This window comes from Pollicipes pollicipes, unplaced genomic scaffold (genome assembly GCF_011947565.3).
Source record: "Pollicipes pollicipes isolate AB1234 unplaced genomic scaffold, Ppol_2.1 Scaffold_4740;HRSCAF=5597_pilon_pilon_pilon, whole genome shotgun sequence".
Taxonomy (NCBI): domain Eukaryota; kingdom Metazoa; phylum Arthropoda; class Thecostraca; order Pollicipedomorpha; family Pollicipedidae; genus Pollicipes; species Pollicipes pollicipes.
The window spans coordinates 40301211-40316387 of record NW_023596545.1 but is presented as its reverse complement, the minus strand read 5'-3'; the positions used below and the strand labels follow the sequence as shown (position 1 = coordinate 40316387).

Sequence of the window (15177 nt, the reverse complement as noted above, 5' to 3'; positions counted from 1 at the left end):
CAGCGGACACGAATAATGACTTACGTTTCCACTTGAGCTTGGCTCGCCCCTGGGTCCCAGGGTCAAGGACGGGTGTTGCATGCCCCAGGGTGAGGTGGAGAGTTTCCCTCACTTTCCTTCACTTTCCCTCACTCTTCTCACAGGTGCCAGCGGTAGAGGTTTGGTTCTTTCCGGGCCGCAGTGATAGCAGCGGGACGTTCTGATGTGGTGTTCCACAAGCGTTACAGTCGTGCACCATCAGAGACGGCAAACAAACGCGTTCGTGGATTTCCGCGGTCAGTGCCATGTGACCTCTTACACTGGTGACAACCTCGCACAGTGACACCGAGACGGCCGTGACACCCGGGCGACGTCATGTCGCGTGCCAGGCACCTGCTGCAGATGACCTGCCGGTCGAGGTCACTGACCCCGACCGGCGGCACCTCGGCGTCGCCCTGTTGCCGGGCGGCCGGTTGCGCGGTTCGGCGCAGCTCTCTTCACGTGCCGCCTCTGACCCCGGTGACCCCGTTGTCGGCGGGAAGCGCGACACCCGTCCTCGGGGTCACTGACCCCGGCCGGCGGGAGCGCCGGGGGTCGACGGTGTCACCGGCGGCGCTTCTGTTCCGCTCCGGACTGGGGGCCGACCCGCCCCGGCGACGGTGAGTCACCAACCGGATCGATCGTACCGGAGACTCAACATTCCATTGCCAGGCACCTGCAGCTCCCCACGATCCAGCCCCGCCAGGCTGCCTCTGGGATCATTCAATGTGAGTCCCGTGTGCTGTATGCAATTACCAGTTGCATTAAGTCTCAAAACAACCGCCCTATGAGTTCTGCAGCATTCACACAAGCCATTCGCTCCGGTTGTCGTACCCACTGAAAGTAAATAATCACAAGCAGTACAGCAAGTTCCGTTCCCTCGACAATGTGAATCCAACTTGGACGCATACTGGTAGCTGTAAGCTAGCCAGAATGCAGAACTGCACCAGGAGACATTTTATCATCGTAGCATGTGCATTTCAAGGGCGTACTTTTCGTCTTCGGTTTTCTTACAAGCGAAGCTGTGCAGCAGCCGCCAGCGTTTCCAAACATCGGCATTGTTTTCTAAGTGTATGCCATCTGGTGTCCCAGGCGCCAATGCAAGCCAATTTGACAGCAGGCAGACATCCGACGCGGTCTGGCGACAGCCGTAAGGACGAGCGACCTGTCGTAAGGCCCCTCTGCGCAATGTCAAAATCGCTGAATAAATTGCTGACTTCACGGACATGTCTGCGCACAGATGTCGCCCCCATCGCGCCGCCGCGCTGCCCGCTGTCCCCATCCGCAGACCGGTGCTCGCGCAGCCTCGACTGCTGGTCACCCCTGGCTCGCCACCGGAGGAGCTGCCGCCAGCGCTGCCGCAGGGGGACGCCCTCGGCGTCACCTACGCCGTCCCACCGCCGCCGCCGCCGCCGCCGCCCAGCGCCGACGCGGCCCGGCCGACCGGCGAGCTCCTGCCGCCGTCTCCGGGCCTCAAGTTCGACACGCCAGAGAGAGGGGAGGTTGAGGAGAATGGCTTGGACGGACACCCCGAGGCTCCTGTGCTCGGGCGCGGTTCGTTTGGCACCGTTGTGCTCGGCAAGCGCAAAGGTAACCCAGTCATGCGACCTTGTCTGTTACACTGGCAGGTCATGGGTTTGGAACGGATGCTAAGTAGTGAGGGTACTTCGAACGGTATGTTCAGCCATGAGTTTATATCACTTTGGCTATTTGATGGTTAGAGGGCAAAAGGTTTCCCCTATTGTTTTTAATGATAAGTTGAAATGGTGTCATTTCCAACATCACGCAGCGATAGTCGCAAGGTCATTGCGACGCCACGACGCAAACATTTTTAGCTGGCCTCCACCGACACACAATTGCACACCGTCCTGCAGAACAGACACCCACATGCTTCCTATTTTCGCGTTCCCGCCAGGTCGCGCCGCGGTGCTGACGATGGTTTCGCTCCTGCACACCACCGTAGCCGTGACCACGCCCCTTCGGCCGCCAGACCGGGCAGTGGCGGTGAAGGTGCTCCGCGGTAGGCAGCCTTCCGCCGGCGAGCTGCTGGCGCGCCGGCTGCGCCACCCGCACGTGCTGGCCGTGCTCGGCGTGTACGGCCTGAACGCCGCCTTCTCCACCGTCGAGATGGAGTACTGCGGCGACCTCACGCTCCAGATGCTGCTGGACGACCGAGACGCGCCCCTGCCGGTCGCCGCCGTCGGCAGGTGGGCCGCGCACGCAGCAAGCTGGGTCAGCCGCCACCCAGCGGGGGGGGGGGGGGGGGGGGCCGCCGCCGCCCGGTAGGAGAGGTTCGCTGCTGTCCGGTGGGAGGGGTCCGCCGCCGCCTGGTGGGAGAGCTCCGCTGCCGCCCAGTGGGAGAGGTCCGCTGCCGCCCGGTGGGAGAGATCCGCTGCCGCCCGGTGGGAGAGGTCCGCCGCCGCCCGGTGGGAGAGGTCCGCCGCCGCCCGGTGGGAGAGGTCCGCTGCCGCCCGGTGGGATGGGTACGCCCGCCCGCTGGGAGCGGTCCGTCGCCGCCAGGTGGAAGGGAGCCGTTGCCGCCCGCTGGGAGGGGCCGCTGCCGCTTGGTGGGAGGGTCCGTCAGTATGACGGGTCGGTCTGGCACACCGACCGCCTCGGCTGCCGTTTCAGTGGCAGCCGAGGCTGTAGCGCTTGGTGCGAGATGTCACACCATCGGGCGCATCAGGAGGCCATGTGCGTGCTCATCTGGCTCATGATCAGGCACGCATCCTATTCAGTCAGGGGCTCCATTCCCCATCCACTCAAACGATGGTGGTAAAAAAGGTGATAAGAAGTTTGTTAAGCCCGGTTTAAGGGTCTATTTTAAGGATCGGGTTGGCCATTACCGATCGGTTATCGATCGGTTTATCCACCAAATATATTTTGTTCAGCTACTCCGTTAAGCATGGCAAAGTGACACGGCTTCGGCTCCGTTAGCCGCCAATGACGCCGCCCGCGCGTCTCCGCGTGTTCACCTGACGCCACTCCGCGCCGCCCGGCCCCAGGTACGCCAGCCAGCTGGTCTCAGCGCTGGCCTACTGCCACGCTGAGGGCGTCATCCACCTGGACGTCAAGCCGGCCAACGTCATCGTGGCCGACTCTGGCGACATCAAGCTGGGAGACTTCGGCAGCGCGCGCTGCGTTGGCGACCCCGACGCCAGGGGGGTGAGTGATGTCAGAGGGCTCCCCAAGCAACAGCCGCCGCTCGTGGACATGTCCGACCTTGTTTTGGTGATTATTCGACCAATATTGTCAGCTTGTGTTCGGAGCCATTCGCATCCAATGCTTGCTCTTCGGATTGTATCTAACGCATTCCGATGGTTTTCTGCGCCATATGCGTGGGACTCTGCCATCAAGGCATGCAAAAACGGAGACTGCGTTTTGACGTGATCGGTCGGCCCTGATCCGTTCCCCAGAGCGGGGTGCGCGGCACGGTGCCGTACATGGCGCCCGAGCTGTTCCGCGGCGAGTGCGCCACTTGCCGCGCCGACATCTACTCATTCGGCGTCTGCACGTGGCAGCTGCTCACCGGCTACAGGCCGTTCGCTAGCCTCGAGGCAGACGTCGTCATTTACGTGGTGGTCGCTCGGTGGCGGCGGCCTGAACCCGAAGTGCCCGCCAATGCCGGAAGATGGCGAGAGGTGGTAGAGCGCTGCTGGGCGCAGCACGCGGAGAACAGGCCGGACGCGGCGGAGCTGGAGCGCTGGATGCTTCAACTAGACAACACGGGTCATTGGCCGTCGGCGTTCTGCTAACGCAATCCTGCATACTGCGCTGACTCGGACGGACTGTGACACGTCTGCGTTATATTCCACGTTGATTTGTCGCAATTTTACCGTTTTCGTTGATTGTTCGTTTATACAATTGTGTTGTCGTCTGTCGCACACCTTTACAATTTCGTTGTTACCCTTTGTCGTTCATCGTCACAAGCATACAAAATATATCCATCAATATCGAAAGCCTTGTCACGCCTCGCGGATCATGTGGTTATTTGTACGGTATACTGCACACGAAGCGGCCCATTGGGGAATCCCATAAACCCGGCGCTGAAGAATGATGCGAGCAGTTCAACACATGGCCGAAAAATTATTGTTCACCAACATATATTTACGTAAATGGGCGGCTGCAACACATGAGATGGGTGTGCACACATGACTCGATGCAACATGATACACCAGCGCACCAGGAGTTTCTTAGTTGTCGGGCATCTCACCACCAGGCACCAGCTGAAAAGAAATGATGCCCGTCACTGCCCACCCGAGGTCCAGCGTTGGGGGAAGTTGTAAAGTACTAACTGTGATGTGAGTGAACACTAGGCTAGACATGAATCCCAATTCACCAAAGCGAGTTTCATATTTACAAGGCAGTTTCAGCACACCACAGCCACAGCACATGGAAATGCCACCTCCAAGGTGATTGGGAAGATGCTGGAAAGCAACTACCCCAGTAAATAGAAGTTCCCCGAAATGTGCATTCCCTGCTAGGTATTTGACATGACCTTTCCCACAACTGCAGATCCAACCCAGGACAGTGCTCGTTCAGCTGCAGCCCCCTCACCATGGTGATGTTGTTGCCATTGAGCAGGATGGTCTCCAGCTTGGTGATGCGCCGGCCCTCGGGCGTGCTCTCGTACTCCGTCACGTCCTCCAGCACCATGTTGACAAAGTCGTCAAACCCGCACAGTGTGCCCACGATCTCCTTGTCGTTCTTCATAATGATGTGTAGCCGGGACCCGATGCACTTGTCCACGAGCTCTGGAGATGCAGAAGCGCCATCAGGAGAGGATGCCGGCAATTTGATGCGTTTGCTCCCTCTGTAACCTTCTCTAACCACGATAAAGTGCCCTCATGCAGAACTGCTCCTATCCCTGAATGTTAACACACGCTCGGGTGGGGGGAGGCTATTTGACCGCTCCAAAGGTTTTCCCCGAATGATTTCCGAACGGCTTGGCATAGCCGCGCCAAATTTTGCACAGCTGTAGACAACTGAATGCCGGGTCGTTTGGTATCAAATACTTAGATATACCTTGTAAGATCACTGATCGACGGCGGGCCAGTCAGGCCATGGAATCAGCAAAGACAATGTCTGGGGAATCGTTCAATCTGATGCAACAATGGGGTGTTAGATGAAGCCACACATCTCTGTGATGGACTCCCTAAGTGTCAAAAAATTGAATTAAAAAGTTCAATTGACCTAAGTTCAGGTATGAAGGTCGGACCAGGGCTAAAACCAACCTGTTTTCATTCACCCTGGAGCTTGCTGTATATGGTAGTTTCTGGTGCTTATTTTGAATTTGTTGATAACAGGAAACACAGTTTACAAATTCCATGGATTTCTCAAAGGTCAGAATAAGTCAGACCTAAAATGACACCAGTCCACATTTTTTCAGGAGCATGCTGTCTAATGCTTTGCCTAATGCTGCCTTGACGGTTATTCCAATGCAAGAATCAAAGCAGTCTGGCATGTTTTTGATCAACAGAATTTTTCAAAGGTCAAACAAGGTCACCACCCTTAAATGAGCACCAGTGACCTTTTACTTAGAACATGTATCCAGGTTTGTGGTGGTTGATGAGAAGTTCTGGGGGCACTTTGGACACCAATCTGGAGTTCGACCTCATTTGACCTTATTTGACCTGAAGGATGTGACCCAGGAACATCAAATTTTGACATAAGTGAGTTCACATACAGGCCAATATACCCTGTGAATTAAGTGTCTCTAGATTTCTCGGTTTCTGAGACCTCGGGGGGGGGGGGGGGTGAGATTGAGTCCCTCCCCATGCAAGCAAAGAATATTCAACCACTCATGAGGGTGAGTGCCAGTAAACAGCTTGTCTGCAAGTCTGATCTATACACCTAGAGCCCAACCAGTTAAATCATCACCTGGTCACAGGTTAACAATGATATGATACAAGGTGTGCAAATACTGTGGTGCCAGAATATGCCCCCAGACTCCATTTGACCCATTAAAAATAGCAATTTTTGTTCCAATATTAACTTTTGACTGGTGGCATCACATCAGTCATCACTCATAATGGACCACTTTGCATACTTTGTCACCTTGTTATGTGGAATCCCAGACTAGTGGGTGCAGTCCCACAAGGAATTATTCGCCATCTACAGAAAAAGACATTAGCTGAAGGTAGCTAGTATCAGCCTGCAATCAATAAGCACATAGCACATTTCTAGTGCAATGTTTGTGTAAAGCTTTGGCACTGTACAGAGCATAAGTTTGGACTTCAACATGCACATGTCACTGTCATCTCATTACTCAACAAAATAATGCTGGATGATGTGATGGCCAGTCCTGTTTTGAAGTCTGCATCTGCAGCCAACTCACCCAAAGGAAGTATCTGAGTGCTGCTGGGGTTTGGTACAGCCGTCATGATTCAGACTGATCCTTGTAATGGCACACAACTGAAACAAAACAGTAACACATCACACAGTAAACAAATGGGAACATATAAGCAGGACCAGAATATCAGACCACATGCAGATTTGGACATGAACTGGTCACTCATATGACTTTCAAGTGCAAAAGAGAACAACAAAACATGTGGGGGTCTACTTGTTATGTGTCAAGGCGATTTAAGACAAGGAACACCTGCCCTACAGAGAAGCTGAGCAAGAATGTCTAATCTGTGAATATATCATGTACTTAAGTTTAAAAACAGCTATGCTGTTTGAAAAACCAACATAGCCTGGAGATATAAACCATAAAACCCATCATATGACATCCAATTTCAGTTTGTTTTTTTACATCAATTATGCACTAATAAACAAGTTACTCATCTCTGTTGTCAAAATCAAATTATGTATTATATACATATGAATATATATATATATATATATATATATATATATATATATATATATATATATACATATATATATATATATATATATATATATATATATTTCCTTATATGCCAGGCATTGGGACAGTTTCACAAAATCAGTTGAGGGCAGGGGAGAGCTGAACACTGAAAAATGATAAAAACTGCTAAAACAACATACAATTCATTTCTCCAGTCTTACACATATTGTCAAAATTGCTGGATGAATCCCTAGTTCAAGGGCATGGGGACAGCTGAGCATAAAACTTCACACATGGCCAGGGTCAAACTGATAGTCTCAGCCATAAATCATCTGAATGTCAGATGGTTAGGACCTACAGCAAAGCCCATAAAGACAGCGAGAAGGATAAGAAACTGAGAGATGCACCCTAGGAGAAGGGAGACAAGTGAGCTCGACCTACTGATCAGGCAGGACAAGGTCATCAGGCAGAGTGCCCATCAACACAAGTACCTGACAGGCCCAGAGGTACCAGTGTAGTTCATCCTACTGTACCAATGGCAGCTCCATCTATCCTCCAAATTGATGAAACATCAACACCTCTAGCAGCCTGTCCAATTGATGGTCCCAGAGGCACCGCATCATTCTCCCACCAGGACCAACAATGACTAACCTGAGTGGGAACTTAAGGGGCACCCAAGTGAGATGCCCCCATGTATTGGACCCTGCTGGTGAGGATATTATAGGGCACCCTACTCAGGGTCCTGGGGGCTCCGGGGACCCTAGCAGGACTGCTGGCCCACAACAACCTCAGCCACTCAGGATGGATTCATGGATTACTATACTCATGCTCAGGCTGATCCTGGCTCCTTAGGTCCACAAGGACTACATAATGCTGCACAGTGCATGGGAGGCAAGGTCTGAAGGTATCATACACCAATGTAGACCAGTTCATCAGTGAAATGGATGACTTGTGTATGCTTATTTCTGACAGCAAGCCAGATATCATGCTTTTGACCAATGACCTCCCCAAACCCAGAAGCTTCCCATTGCACCATCTAGTGGTGAGAGAGGCATATGTGTCTATGTGTCTAACCTACTAAATGCAGCAAAACACTCCTCTAGGCCAAGTACCCTGGAGCAAGTGTGGCTGAAAATGGCTTGAAGTGGGAAGGACACCTAAATACTTGGCTGCATACACAGAAACCCATCAGGCAACATCAAAGACAGTGTGTCAATTGAAAGACCTTATTCAAAGAGTGTATAGAGACCAGTTTTCTCACCTGATGATTGTAGGCGATTTTAACTTGCCTCAGATTGACCAGGGAACAGAGCCGTCATCAGCTCCAGAGAGCCACCCAACCCACTCACTGATGGAGACCCTCCAGGGTTTTTTTGTTCCAGCATGTCCAGCGGTCCACATGCCACTGGCTGGGTGAAGCTACAAATGTCCTGGACCTCATATTAACAAACAAGGAGGGAATGGTCAGCAAAATCGAATACCTGCCTGGGCTTGGAAACAGCAACCATGTGGTTGATCAGGTACACCTTGGTCTGCTACTCTGGGCTGCAATCTCCTCGTCTCCGCGAGCTGACGCACACGAATTACGAGCACCTGGCAGACATCCTCAGGTTAATGGACTGGTCCCTGATGGAGAACCTCAATGTTGAAGATGCCTATAAGTTCTTCAAAGAGAAAATCGCCTGGGCTACTGAGGTCTGCTCCATCAAGAGACAGCCTAGGCCAAAGAGCCTGTACATGAAACCAAGGGCGACGCAGCTGAACAAAAGTTAGGGACAGCCATGGCGTAAATACATGCCCAGTAAAGACCACACACAAGATTCAGGACAGAAGAGCTTCATGGCAATGATGGAGTGTTATTTAGCAATGAAACAAAGGCCAATGTGCTCAGTAAATTTTTCGCCAGCTTTTTCATAAATGAATCAGCTAGTGCCCTGCCTGTTATCTCTTGCAACTTCAATGAACCATTCCTGGATGACATGAACATCTCTGCCCAGGCAGTGGCAAAGAAATTGACTCTTCTCAAGACCTTGAGCACCCCTGGGCCAGACGATGTGCACCAAAGGCCACTTTGTGAGTCTGCAGACATCCTGGCACTACCCCTAAACATGTTTTTTCCTAAAATAATTGGCATTCAGAAGGTTTGCCCAGGAGTGGGAGCTTGGTGAGGTAGTCCCAGTCTTCAAGAAAGGTAACTGACAGTCCCCAGTGAGCTACCACCCAGTAAGTCTTACTGCCATTCCCTCCAAGACACTCAAATCTTTTGTGAGAGGTGTGTTAGTTCATCACTTTTCGGACCCTGGTGTTCTTCAAGCAGCCCAGCGTGGGTTCTCTCAAAACGATCCTGTATCACCCAGCCATCAAACCTTATGACAGATTGGAGTGCCCCAGTAGAGCTTGGAGAGGCGGTGAACATGCCATACCCAGACTTCAGCAAAGCCTTTGATTCTGTGCCTCATAACCGTCTGCTCTCCTAAATCCATGCTTGTGGTATGAGAAGTGCCTTGCCGGGCTGGATCAGGGATTTCCTTACCCACCGGATGCAGAGTGCAGCTCCAGATCTTGAGGTTGGATTAGATCGACACTGTTTGCAGCATCCTACAAGGATCAGTGCTAGGACCACCACTATTCATAACCTTCACAAACAACCTACTAGATCAAGTGTGAAGCATGGTCAAGATGTCCACGGACGACACCAAGATCTACTCTTGTGTCCCCAGGTCCCCGACTGAATCACCTCTGCAGGTCGGCCTCCACACCCTGGCCGAGTGGTCTAAGGAGTGGCTGCTCCCCTTTAATGCAACCAAGTGCAAACTAATGCATATCTGGAACTGCAACCTGAGACTGGTGTGCTTCTTCAACAGGAGAGAAATCACATTGGGCTAACCGAAGAGGAACTCAGGATCTTCGTGGATCATAGATCAACATAGACCATCATATCATTGTCATATTATCATATTTATCATATTATCATATCATCATCATATTATCATATTATCATCATATCATGGATCATCATAGACCCTTATTTCACATGCAGACAGCTGAAGTGATCTCAAAAGCCAAACAAATGCTGGTGGTCGTGAGACAGTCGTTTGCCAACATCAATGTTCACATGCTGCCACTGCTCTTCAAGGTCTTAGTATGCTCATGCTTAAAGTATGGCAATGTCATCTGAGGCCCCTTTGGCAGATTCAACCATTGGGCAGATTTGACCAGGAGCTGTTGGAGCAGGTTCAGCAATAACTCAGGGGTCTTGTCAATGAAGTGAGGCACCAGCCATACCCCAAGAGGCCTGACTCTTCCTCCTCCTCCCTGTGCTACCATCAATGCAGGGGAGACATGGTGACAGTGTATCAGTTGTGTCACAGATGTATGTTGTCAGAAGTGGAGTTCCTGACAAGACACAATTCAGAGGTGACAAGAGACCACCAATGGGTCTAAGAAAACCTCAAACTCTCATCAGTCATCACTCATTTAGCACTGGGTCATCAACAGTTAGAACATCCTTCTACACCCAGTCATATCATCAACCTCAGTTGAACAGTTCAAGTCCAGGCCCCATATGCACTGGGCTGGCATCATGCATGACATCCCACAATACACACAAACTCTATCCATAACTTGAGACTGTTTGGTCACCAGACCAGGGACCCGACAAGACCGGGACCGACAGGGTTAGTGAACTTCTATAATTCTCTATCACCATAAGGTAGGGTAAGGTAAGGTAAGGTGCGGTTAACAAAACCATCAGTGTTGGCCGTGAGACCCCAAGTTCAAAATTTCTAGGCCAATACAAATGTGCAGCCTTCTCATGGCTGTGGCTGTCAGTAAAGAATCTCACACACCGAACCGCAAAAAATCCAACAGCATAGATACCTTACCTGTGGCAGGCGCAATTGACACACAATACACTTGCACAGAACGCCACTGCGGACACGGAGCACCGCCACCTCACGATGGATGCGCACCGCAGAAAATGAATGCTCTGCGTCACAATAGATATCAAAAACAGCACGCTGCCATATCCCTTCCATATGGCTCTTTATGGAGGGAAACCCAACACGTCCCAAACGTCCGTCAAGTTGGCACCACATTCATATTCAGATTACGTCCGTCAAGTTGGCACCACATTCACATTCAGATTTATATTCACATTCAGATTTACATTCACATTCAGTTGCCAACTTGACGGACGTGTTAAGTCGTTGAGTATTTTTCCCTCGGTCGAACGTGCTCATGGGGAAAACGATTATATGGTAGCACGTAGCTTAGCTCAATGACGCGCTTCTGTGACGTGACGTCTGGCGTCCGTTACGAGCTGTTCAGGGCGGGTTCTTTGTGGTAGTCTGGAGTGGTGGTGGTGGTGCTGAAGGTTGGGGCGTTCACGCGCTTTAATCTTGGTGATCCAATTGCGTGAATCGTTCACGCTTTGAAAGGTGAGGCCCGTTTTCATACTGTTGTTTAGGTATTTTGTATCGTTAGAAAAATATTGTGGCGGCAAATGTCAAGGGCTGGTTGTGAATAATATAAACTTAAGGATATTTCACTCTTGCACTGTCCCTACCACTTTTTGTTATGCATAAATAAATTGGCATTTTGTTAATTGTATTTCACAGATCACTGTGTTGATGTAGGGCATGTCATTGATTGTGATGCATTAATGGCTTTGATCCCTATGGAAATGACCTGTCATGTTATTTGCTGCCAGCAATGGCAGGGCCAATGAGTCTGTTAAGGGCCACCTCCACCCCCTTCCCTTTGATGTGGTAGAAATTTCCCCAGAACTGAAATACTGAGTGCTTGTTAGCAATTTAGAGTGTCTCTGTGCTCCTAAGACTAAATAATGGTCCTCTTAGGCATCAAAACAGGATCTTGAGCTTAAAGAGTGTCCTAGAATCCATATGCAGCAATCATTATTTCCCTGTTTTGCTCCTTTTGAGCAAACCAGACTGTCTACTAAATGTTATTCTATATTTATTCTGGGTATTCTGGGTATATTATTATTCTGGGGTATTCTGGTTGTCACACATGGAAAGGTTCATCTTTTTTTAGTTTTTCCTGAAGGCCTTAATTGATTGGGCACAATATATTTGAGACTTTGTGGTTGATGAGCTGTGTGTTTGTCCTAGAGTCACAATATCTTGAAGGGAGTGGTTGATATTTGTACTGGGGTTCTGACTGAAATAGCCATCTTGAAGATCATTCAGTATGGCATACAGTCCTGCTCTTCTTAAGACCTACACTGCTCTAGTTTCTGAGCTACATGCCTTAAAGATGTGCAGACTATTTTGTGAGTACCATTTCAAGGTCATCCAGGTATCCATGATGCCCTAGTAGTATCATTAAGATCTGGCCATTCCATTAGTTGTGCCACAATCAAGACCAAGAAAAATATGGTTGTTGAATGAGCTGTTCATGTTTGTGAGCATGATTTCCAGACAAATTGGTCATTAATTGGCTCTCAGCCAATGTGGTGCCTAGTGTGATGACATAATCCAGCAATAAGGCATTGAGGAGCTTATTTACTGAACAGAGAAATTGTTTTGTTGAAAGCAGTCTTCATCATGTAGAAGTATACCAACAGATATAAGTGAGGTTATCTTATTACACCTGATGCTTGCTTAAATGCCTTCAGGGATGAAACATGTCCTTAAGCTACTGTATGATTATTTGAGAGGCCAATTTTGTGGGGGCAAGGGGCTTAGGACACTTCTGCATCCAAATATTACTGTAAAGAGCTAGAAGGCCATGCTGAGAAGTAATACTAATAATAATATAGTAACACTATAAAGTAATAAATAATGATAAATAATGATAAGTAATAAGAAGTGAATAATACTAATAAAATAATACTGTGATAATAATAAGTAATAATAAAATAATAATAAGTAATACTAATACTAAATACTGTACCACAAGCTATGGCAACTGGTAAGCTTGGCACCAATACTCATCAGGGGGAATTTGCATGAAACAGATCACCTGACATGCATGCATGATTTTGTTTTAGAGCCTCACAACTCAAACAACTCATAAAGCCAAAGCCATTTACAGGTTCTGCTTCTGACCAGCCACCCCGCCAGCTGCAATGGCCGAGACCACTGCTCCTCTGCCCAACTACCTGTGCTGCGTCCGACCGTTCGAGCCGCGCGATGCGCTGGCTGTGAAGACGCTCGTGTCGGATGCGGCGCTCAGTACGGTGTGGTCCTTCTTCACGGCGGCGCTCTTCCGCGAGACGTTCTGGGAGCTGCTGATCGCCGCGCAGGCGGTGCTGTTCGTGGTGTTCGGCGTGCCGGGCGACCTCTGCCTGATGACCGTGCCCGCCTTCTTCGCGTTCGTGCTGGCGGCCATCTGGGCGGCGCACCAGATCAAGGTCATCGCCTCGCAGAGCGACGTCAGCAACATCCCCGACACGTACCAGTCGTTGAAGCGCACCAACTTCTGGGTGGCGGAGCTGTACGAGCCCATCACCGGGCCGGCGGCGCGCTTCCAGCTGACGTTCGTGTCGCCGCAGGACGTGGAGAAGTACCAGACGGACCTCAAAGGGCTGCGCCGCGTCGTCGTCGGCACGTGCGGCGTGCGTAAGAATCGCGACGACCCACAGGGCGCGTGGCTGCAGCGCATGTCGGTGGCGAAGTCGCATCGCGGCCACGGCATTGGCACCAAGATGCTGGACGTGGCCTGTCGGTTCTGCGGCGACGCCGGCCTGTCCAACGTGCGCCTGCAGACGACGGAGTGCAACGACGCCGCCAAAAGTATGTTTTACAACCGCGGCTTCCAGATCCTCAACTACATCCACAAGCCGATGTTCGCCGGCGTGCGCGTCGGCGTCTACATGTTCACGAAGAACGTGAAGCCCAGCCGTCAGTCGCTGGAGGCGTAACGGCGCCCAGCGGGGTGACGTCACGCTGTCGGGATGACGTGGTGTTGGCGGAGTAATGCAACGGTGCTGTGACGTCACTGTGACCCGATAACGTCGCATTACTTTGACGCCCATGCTGGGTCGGCCACGCAGCGCGACCAGTGCCTTCAGGAGTCTCAGACTGGCTGTGTGTGCCGCGGCAGGTAACCAGATGTAGCCTGATGGTCACGTCTCCGTTGGGCTCTGATGGCCCGGCTTCGCTGTCGGTTTTCCAGAGCCAGTAGTTATCCTGTGCGCGGGTGTCCACCGACTTGGGTCCGGTTTACATCTTTCATAAGATAATGTCGTCAGGCCGTGTATCATTTAGCTACTTCGTCGTTTTGATAGCCGGGAAGTGAAAGGTCGTTTTTTACATGCACAGAGACACTTTTTTGGTGTGTACTGGATCTGTCTGGATTCGCTGCGGGGTGATTGCATTAGGAATGTGCCAAATGTGCCTGGGACCAATGGTCATCTTGTCCAAGTATGTATAGCTGCCCAAGCCGCGAAGTCGTTGAACTACCAGTTAGTGACCTCACGTCTGGTCATGCACATCAAAAAGAGACTGTGTACGAGGTTCGTCGTCACTGTGTATAAGCTTTGTATTTTTCTAACAATGTTTAACGCCGACTAAACGTCATAAAGCCACCAGAGTCAGTGTTTCTAGTGGGGCATGCTCCGCAGTTTGCCGTGTTTGGGATCTGCTACGGGGTGGCTAAAACATGTACAACATTATTCGCGGGTGAAACACTGAAGTCATTGGGTTGGACGGCACTTAATATTTTTCACCTGTGCGTCAATGTGAGCAGTCAAAATGCCCGATTACGTTCCAATGGCTGGAATCCGAATTTGTCGGAGGCGACCGGCGACGAAGCCCATCCCGGGAAACCCAATTTTGTGGAGAGTGCGTCACATGTTTCAGACGTGACGTAATCTCAGTTACGTTAGTCAGAATGGTGGACTGATGTCTTCCCTGCACAAACATGCTCTCAAGGATGTGAGAACCGGGCAGAATTCTTTCTTATGCTGAAAATAACGGACTTAAAAGGAGTATTCCATATTGGTATGGAGTTTTGAACTGAAATGGCCGTATCGAAGACTTCAGAGCAGCTCACGGCCATGCCCTTTTTAAGACTTAAAACCCAATGGTTCCTGACCTTAGAGGCATCAAAGGTGTGGGAGAGTATTTCAAGGTCACATTGGCATTCTCGACGTCATAATAACGTCATTCAAAGCCTGTGGTTCCGCAAGTAATGCAGTGATCAAGGCCAAGAAAAACATAATGGTTATGTCGTTAACATCCGGTGCTGCAATCCACCAATGACGTAGCGAGGAACATACGTGCCAGAGAACTTGTGTTGTCTTGAGCAGTCCTTTCCATTAAAGTTTACCGATAGTCATAAGTTAGCTTGTTTCATCATATATGATGCTTTCACCAATA

The 15177-nt window shown here is 50.5% G+C and overlaps 3 protein-coding genes across 5 annotated transcripts; 2 read left to right on the top strand and 1 right to left on the bottom strand.

The window, feature by feature from the left end:
• The first annotated feature begins 153 nt into the window (after nt 1-153).
• Nucleotides 154-3958, top strand: LOC119098382 (proline-rich receptor-like protein kinase PERK2). Its single transcript, XM_037221299.1, has 6 exons — nt 154-638; nt 1307-1608; nt 2009-2067; nt 2098-2225; nt 3024-3183; nt 3435-3958. The coding sequence occupies exons 1-6, from the start codon at nt 355-357 to the stop codon at nt 3771-3773; spliced, it is 1272 nt and encodes a 423-aa protein (XP_037077194.1). The 5' UTR covers nt 154-354; the 3' UTR covers nt 3774-3958.
• A 146-nt stretch (nt 3959-4104) lies between these two features.
• On the bottom strand, nt 4105-10784 carry LOC119099210 (U6 snRNA-associated Sm-like protein LSm5). 3 transcript variants are annotated; one of them, XM_037222322.1, is made up of 4 exons: nt 10717-10784; nt 6356-6432; nt 4576-4772; nt 4105-4244 (listed from the first exon to the last, which is right to left on the bottom strand). In XM_037222322.1, the coding sequence occupies exons 2-4, from the start codon at nt 6399-6401 to the stop codon at nt 4212-4214; spliced, it is 276 nt and encodes a 91-aa protein (XP_037078217.1). In that variant the 5' UTR covers nt 6402-6432; nt 10717-10784; the 3' UTR covers nt 4105-4211. The 3 variants fall into 3 exon arrangements, with proteins under 3 accessions (XP_037078217.1, XP_037078219.1, XP_037078218.1); XM_037222324.1 differs by lacking the exon at nt 10717-10784 and adding an exon at nt 8314-8425; XM_037222323.1 differs by lacking the exon at nt 10717-10784 and adding an exon at nt 8318-8425.
• Nucleotides 10785-11143: 359 nt separating this feature from the next.
• On the top strand, nt 11144-14394 carry LOC119098975 (uncharacterized). Its single transcript, XM_037222025.1, has 2 exons — nt 11144-11271; nt 12890-14394. The coding sequence occupies exon 2, from the start codon at nt 12924-12926 to the stop codon at nt 13716-13718; it is 795 nt and encodes a 264-aa protein (XP_037077920.1). The 5' UTR covers nt 11144-11271; nt 12890-12923; the 3' UTR covers nt 13719-14394.
• The last annotated feature ends 783 nt before the right edge of the window (nt 14395-15177 follow it).

What these genes read in the sequence shown, in the direction of transcription:
- LOC119098382 (XM_037221299.1), top strand. Translation starts at nt 355, where the DNA reads ATGTCGCGTGCCAGGCACCTGCTGCAGATGACCTGCCGGTCGAGGTCA. An exon ending in TGTGCTCGGCAAGCGCAAAG is followed by an intron (nt 1,609 to 2,008) that starts GTAACCCAGTCA and finishes TTCGGCCGCCAG; the next exon opens with ACCGGGCAGTGGCGGTGAAG. An exon ending in CCGGTCGCCGCCGTCGGCAG is followed by an intron (nt 2,226 to 3,023) that starts GTGGGCCGCGCA and finishes GCCCGGCCCCAG; the next exon opens with GTACGCCAGCCAGCTGGTCT.
- LOC119099210 (XM_037222322.1), bottom strand. Translation starts at nt 6,401, where the DNA reads ATGACGGCTGTACCAAACCCCAGCAGCACTCAGATACTTCCTTTGG. An exon ending in CACTCAGATACTTCCTTTGG is followed by an intron (nt 4,773 to 6,355) that starts GTGAGTTGGCTG and finishes CTGCATCTCCAG; the next exon opens with AGCTCGTGGACAAGTGCATC. An exon ending in ATGGCAACAACATCACCATG is followed by an intron (nt 4,245 to 4,575) that starts GTGAGGGGGCTG and finishes ATTTCTTTTCAG; the next exon opens with CTGGTGCCTGGTGGTGAGAT.
- LOC119098975 (XM_037222025.1), top strand. Translation starts at nt 12,924, where the DNA reads ATGGCCGAGACCACTGCTCCTCTGCCCAACTACCTGTGCTGCGTCCGA.